The sequence below is a fragment of the Sprattus sprattus genome, assembly GCF_963457725.1.
Source record: "Sprattus sprattus genome assembly, chromosome: 7".
Lineage (NCBI taxonomy): Eukaryota > Metazoa > Chordata > Actinopteri > Clupeiformes > Clupeidae > Sprattus > Sprattus sprattus.
The window spans coordinates 2,171,219-2,178,718 of record NC_137926.1 but is presented as its reverse complement, the minus strand read 5'-3'; the positions used below and the strand labels follow the sequence as shown (position 1 = coordinate 2,178,718).

At 48.1% G+C, this 7,500-nt stretch overlaps 1 protein-coding gene across 1 annotated transcript in view; it reads left to right on the top strand.

The window, feature by feature from the left end:
- The window catches only part of garnl3 (GTPase activating Rap/RanGAP domain like 3), a gene marked incomplete at both ends in the record, with an annotated part of 113,657 nt that overhangs the window by 93,019 nt on the left and 13,138 nt on the right, over window positions 1-7,500 (top strand). The window contains 7 exon segments of the mRNA XM_080842567.1: window positions 1,533-1,580; window positions 1,582-1,646; window positions 2,426-2,544; window positions 4,674-4,852; window positions 5,407-5,565; window positions 6,379-6,445; window positions 6,773-6,880. Of these exon segments, the coding sequence (XP_080698693.1) occupies window positions 1,533-1,580; window positions 1,582-1,646; window positions 2,426-2,544; window positions 4,674-4,852; window positions 5,407-5,565; window positions 6,379-6,445; window positions 6,773-6,880 (745 nt within the window).

Here is a 7,500-nt window from a genome sequence, read left to right as displayed (position 1 = left end):
ACTGTATGTGGAGTGTCCTACATGACTTTTACTTCCCTGTCTATATACTGTATGTGGAGTGTCCTACATGACTTTACTTCCTGTCTATATACTGTATGTGGAGTGTCCTACATGACTTTACTTCCTGTCTATATACTGTATGTGGAGTGGAGTACATGACTTTAGTTCCTGTCTTATACTGTTGTGGCGTGTCCTATATGACTTTACTTCCTGTCTATATACTGTATGTGGAGTGTCCTACATGACTTTACTTCCTGTCTATATACTGTATGTGGAGTGGAGTACATGACTTTACTTCCTGTCTATATACTGTATGTGGAGTGTCCTACCATGACTTTACTTCCTGTCTATATACTGTATGTGGAGTGTCCTACATGACTTTACTTCCTGTCTATATACTGTATGTGGAGTGTCCTACATGACTGTACTTCCTGTCTATATACTGTATGTGGAGTGGAGTACATGACTTTAGTTCCTGTCTTTATATGTGACATCACAATTGGTTGACCTCTGACCTCTCTCTCACTGTGTTCTGTTGTGTTTAGCTCCTGCATCCTCTGTTCTCCAACAGCGGGTGAGCACAGCCTCCCTTCCCCACTCATGAAGCTCCTGTATGCTCATAAAGAATGCTTCATTAACATGTTATATAGAAATTAGGGATGCACCGATATGGAAATTCTTGGCCGATACCGATACGATGTTCAAAACAACAATATAACCGATACCGATACCGATATTTGTTTATTTTGTTTTTGTTGTTATTCATTCACCCTTTTGTGCCAGAAAATAATGAAATCATTATCTAAAAAGCAATGTGTTAAATTATGTCAGCCCTTTATCACTCTTAATTTTGAATGAGCACAAATTCAATCAGATTTATGAAACAATCTTTAGTTTAACTAAACTTTATTTAATATAATATCACCAGGCATCAAGACATCATTTCAACTGTAAACAGATGCTTGCAATGCAGCCTTACAAAACACAAGCATAAACCCTTATGGAATGCCATATAAATTCAAGATTAAAACGAATATAATACAATATTTTTCTTTAAAAACTGCCTGCCATAAACATCGGCCAGTACCATCGGTGAAAGTCAAGTTTATTACCGATAGGCCGATAACATTAAAAGAGGCAAACATCGGCCGATACCGATGTACGGCCGATGCATTGGTGCATCCCCCTAATATAAATATATTGTTTGTTTGTTTTTGCCCTATGTAAAGCGTCTTTGGGTACCTTGAAAAGCGCCATATAAGTTTAAAAGTATTATTATTATTATTATTATTATTATTATTATATATACTAACATCTGTAGACACTTCAGATGTATGTTGGTGAAGTTTGTTCATCAGTTTGGCTGTGTTACTGTGTAACTAGGTGTCTGTATTTGTATATGTCTATATACAAATATATAGATATTCAAATCCAAACGCTGGTAGTCGTCTATCTGCTGATCCACCCCAGACATCGGAATGATGGTGTGACTGTGAGTGTGATGTAATTTCCTGTGTTGCATTGTGGGATAGATTCGCCCGGTGCTGCCCCCAGTGCAGGTGTTTGACAAGAGCATGGTGGGTCAAGCAGATCCATGTGCTGGAGCCCTCAGGACCCTGCCTCATCTTACGAGCAGATAAAGGTATGTGTGTGTGTGTTTGTGTGGTGGGGTGTATGTGTGTGTTGTGTGTGTGTGTGTGTATGTGTGTGTGTGTGTGTGTGTGTGTGTGTGTGTGTTGTGTGTGTGTGTGTGTGTCTCTGTGGCTATTTAAAGCCAGACTACAGTAAATGTTCCCCTTTCTGATGTTTTCGTAGCACTCACCTGAAATCACTTCTCCTTCCCAACTTCTCCTGTGTACTGGTGCTTAAACTCTTAGTATTTTCTCTCACATACACACAGTCACACACACACTACACACATACACACACACACACACACACAGACACACACACAGTCACACAGGCAGATCTCCTAGGAAACGGGATAGGGCACGGGGGACAGCAGGGTTTAGAGAATGGTCCTCAAGGAGTGGACAATCATACACACACACACACACACACACACAACACACACACACACACACACACACTGCCACACACACTCACACTCGCACACACACTCACACACACCACTCTGGTTGCATTAATATGACTAGGCATAAACTACTGGAACATATGCATAACTACACCCTCTGGAGGACAAACTGTTGGGTATTTGAATGCCGTCATCAGCACCAAGATGCTGCACAACCTCTACAGACTCCAGCCCCCCCCCCCCCCCCCCCCCCCCCCCCCCCCCCCCCCCCCCCCCCCCCACCACACACAAGAACCTGTCCAAGGTGAAAAAAATATCTTTTTCTTGTAATGTATTATTTACTCTTTCTGCCCCCTCTCCCCCTCCCCCCTCTCTCTCTCTCTCTGACAGGGAAGGACGCCCCGTCTGTACGTCGTTCAGACTGAGCGTGCTCAGAAGAGGCCTGGAGGAGAGACAGCTGGTCAGAGCCAAGTGTGACAGTCGAGAGAACAAGCTGGAGAAAACCAAAGGTACTCTACCCCTCACCCTCACCCTTTCACCCCTAACCCTCACCCTAACCCCTTACCCTCACCCCCCACCCTCACCCTCACCCTCACCCTCACCCTCACCCTCACTCTATCCCTCACCCTAACCCACACCGCCCCCTCTACCCCCTCACCTCGCCCTCACCCTCACCCTACCCCTCACCCTCGCCCTCACCCTCACCCTCACTCTACCCCTCACCCTAACTCACCCTCACCCTCACCCCTCACCCTCACTCTACCCCTCACCCTAACTCACCCCCACCCTCACCCTCACTCTCATCCTCACCCTCACCCTCACTCTACCCCTCACCCTCACCCTCACTCTCACCCTCACCCTCACCCTCACTCTCACCCTCACACCCCACCCCTCACCCTACCCCTCACCCTCACTCTAACCCTCACCTCACCCTCACTCTACCCCTCACTCTAACCCTCACCCCCACCTCACCCACTGATCCCTGGATTACACAGGAACAAACTCTCACACACCCACACACAGATACAAAACTCTTGTTAAAGCCCGATTTATTTCTGACAGGCACCAGTTAGGGCACTCTGCCAACTCATTGGGATGAGAAGGACCCCCTGTCCAGACACAGGGAATGTGCCAGACACTGGAACCAGCAATTCTGTGTTAACAACTCACACACACTCACACACACACAAACACACACACACACACACACACACACCTGGCATTTCAGCGAGCATCATCATGTTATAGTTTGGCAGCGTTCCCCCTCCCCTTGCATGAAGCTCCCACTGTCCACGGACAGTACGGATTAAACCTCTGGAAGCAACCCAGAATATGTCCACACACACACACACACACACACACACACACACACTGGTCTGTTGGGACCTGTCCAGGGTCCCTGAAACAGCTTTGGCATGTCTCCATAACCCCCAGACTGTCCCTACAGGTGTATAAAGGCGTAGTCGATGGCAGTTGGCCTGATGAGTTGGAGGTGACACAGGTTCTGGGTTCACATACCTGGTACAGGCGATTAAGGGGAGACACTGGTCCGTGGTATGGAGATGCTCATCCCTCTCTTCTCTCTCTCCTCTTCCCTATCTCTCATTTCTCACTCCTGCTCCTCTCCTCCCTCTCACTCCCTTGCCACTTCTATACCCTCTCTCATCTCCTCTCTTCTCCTCCTCTTCCTCCCTCATCTCCTCTCTTCTCCTCCTCCTCCTCTTCCTCCCTCATCTCCTCTCTTCTCCTCCTCCTCCTCTTCCTCCCTCATCTCCTCTCTTCTCCTCCTCCTCCTCTCCTCCCTCATCTCCTCTCTTCTCCTCCTCTTCCTCCCTCATCTCCTCTCTTCTCCTCCTCTTCCTCCCTCATCTCCTCTCATCTCCTCCTCTCTCCTCCCTCATCTCCTCTCTTCTCCTCCTCTTCCTCCCTCATCTCCTCTCTTCTCCTCCTCTTCCTCCCTCATCTCCTCTCTTCTCCTCCTCTTCCTCTCTCATCTCCTCTCTTCTCCTCCTCTTCCTCCCTCATCTCCTCTCTTCTCCTCCTCCTCCTCTTCCTCCCTCATCTCCTCTCTTCTCCTCCTCCTCCTCTTCCTCCCTCATCTCCTCTCTTCTCCTCCTCCTCCTCTTCCTCCCTCATCTCCTCTCTTCTCCTCCTCTTCCTCCCTCATCTCCTCTCTTCTCCTCCTCTTCCTCCCTCATCTCCTCTCTTCTCCTCCTCTTCCTCCCTCATCTCCTCTCTTCTCCTCCTCTTCCTCCCTCATCTCCTCTCTTCTCCTCCTCTTCCTCCCTCATCTCCTCTCTTCTCCTCCTCTTCCTCCCTCATCTCCTTTCTTCTCTTCTTCTCTTTCTCCCTCATCTCCTCTCTTCTCCTCCTCCTCTTCCTCCCTCATCTCCTCTCTTCTCCTCCTCTTCCTCCCTCATCTCCTCTCTTCTTCTCCTCTTCCTCCCTCATCTCCTCTCTTCTCCTCCTCTTCCTCCCTCATCTCCTCTCTTCTCCTCCTCTTCCTCCCTCATCTCCTCTCTTCTCCTCCTCTTCCTCCCTCATCTCCTCTCTTCTCCTCCTCTGTCTCCCTCATCTCCTCTCTTCTCCCTCATCTCCTCTCCTCTCCTCCTCCTCCTCCTCCTCCTCCTCCTCCCAGGCTGCCATCTTTACTGCATCAACACACACCACGGGGCGGAGCTGAGGATCATCGCTGCCATCCGGAACAAGCTGCTGCTGATCACCAGGAAGCAGTCACGGCTGGGCCCCTCCTTCCCCCCGCCAGGCCTCACACACACACACTCAGAGTCGCCCGTGGAGGAGTTTCAGTACATCAGGGTAAACACACACACACACACACACACACACACACACACATACACACGCACACTCAGAGTCGCCGTGAAGAAGTTTTAGTATATCAGGGTACACACACACACACATACACACTCACACTCCCGCACACACACACACTCAAAGTTGCCTGCAGAGTAGTTTCAGTATATCAGGGTAAACACAAATGCACACACACACACTTATCAAACACACACACACACACACACACACACACACACACACACACTCTAACACAAGCATACACACACTCAGAGCCGCCCTTAGGGGGAATTCCAGTACATCAGGGAAAACACAAACCCAAAGAATGGAACAGCTTTTTGGCCTACATCCTGAATAGTTATATCCACCAACACCTTCTGGGTTGTGTGTGCGTTTGTGTTTGTGTGTGTGTGTGTGTGTGTGTGTGTGTGTGTGTGTGTGTGTGTGTGTGTGTGTGTGTGTGTGTGAGTGTGTTTGTGTGTGTGTGTGTATGATTGTCCACTCCTTGAGGACCCTTCTCTAAACCCTGCTGTCCTGTGCCGTATCCCGTTTCCTAGGAGATCTGCCTGTGCGACTCCCCGGTTGTCATGGCGCTGGTTGACGGGGCGACGGGAGAGAACGACAACATGATCTGCGTCGGATACAAGCATCAGTTCGACATGATCAACGAGAGCACTGGGGACGCCTACAGACTCCATCACATAGAGTCCAACCGCGTAAGAACACACACACTCACACACACTCTCACACACTCTCACACACTCTCACACACTCTCACACACTCTCACACACTCTCACACACTCACACACACTCACACACACACTCACACACACTCTCACACTCACACACACTCTCACACTCTCACACACTCTCACACACTCACACACACACTCACACACACTCTCACACACACTCACACACTCTCACACACACTCTCACACACTCTCACACACTCTCACACACTCTCACACACACTACCGACTCCACCACATAGAGTCCAACCGCGTAAGAACACACACTCTCTCACACACTCACACACACTCACACACTCTCACACACTCTCACACACACTCACACACACTCTCACACACTCTCACACACTCTCACACACTCTCACACACACTACCGACTCCACCACATAGAGTCCAACCGCGTAAGAACACACACACTCTCACACACTCTCACATACTCTCACACACTCTCACACACTCTCACACACTCTCACACACACTCTCACACACTACCGACTCCACCACATAGAGTCCAACCGCGTAAGAACACACACACTCTCACACACTCTCACACACTCTCACACACTCTCACACACTCTCACACACTCTCACACACTCGCACACACTCTCACACACTCACACACACTACCGGCTCCACCGCATGGAGTCCAACCGCATAAGAACACACACACTCTCACACACTAACTAGCTACCTGCTGCACCCAACACACTGCTAACACTCTCTCACTCGGTGTGTCTCTGTGTGTGTGTGTGTGTGTGTGTGTCTTTCTCCTCAGGTGAACTTTGTGGCAGCCATAGATGTATATGAGGATGGGGAAGCTGGACTACTGCTCTGTTATAACAGTGAGTTTTCTGTGTGTGTGTGTGTCTGTGCGTGTGTGTGTGCATGTGTGTGTGTGTGTGTGTGTGTCTGTGTGTGTGTGTGTGTGTGTGTGTGTGTGTGTGTGCGTGTGTGTGTGCGTGTGCGTGTGCGTGTGCGTGTGCGTGTGCGTGTGCGTGTGCGTGTGCGTGTGCGTGTGAGTGTGTCAGGAAACAGGGTGCCCCAGACTGAAGCAAATTCCTCTTAGATTAAATTCCTGCGGCATTTGTGATGTCACGACGTTGTGTCTGCATCGCTGTGACCTCATGATGTCATGGTGTTGTGACTCACTGCTTGTCTGTGATTGGCAGATATCTGCTCCTATAAGAAGGTGTGTCCTTTCAACGGAGCCACGCCCATGATCCAGCCCAGCGCCTCCGACTTCCACTTCAGCTGGAACCAGATGCCTAACGGCATAGGTACACACACAGACACACACACACACACACACACACACACACACACACACACACACACACACACACACCTACTCATTCACACAGGCACACACACATACACACACATATATACACACTTATTTGTATGCACGCCCACACACACACACACACACACACACACACACACACACCTCTACTCATTCACACAGGCACACACACATACACACACATATATGGGCCATTCTACCGAATTGGTGCAAAGTCAGGTCGGAAATATTTTTATTTTTTTTATGTTTTATTCCCAAAACTTTGTCCGTATGTATATTGTACCATATCTAAAGTACACTTATCTAGTAAAAGAACAGTCAATTTTTATATTGTATTTTCAGAATGTGTTGGAATGTTTTTCCTCTTCCAAAAATTGTCACTACCGAAACATCACATTTACTATAGTAAAAAAGTATTATTATTGACCTGTTCAGATTGTGTTTCCTTCCCTTCTCTGAAGAGTATTTTTACAAATATTTCTTGAAGGTTTTCACAATTAAATCCATAAAAATGAATTTTTTACCAAATTTTCAAGTTCAATTTATACAATTCATCAAAATCTAAGTGCAATATTTCTTTGTAAAATGCAAAAT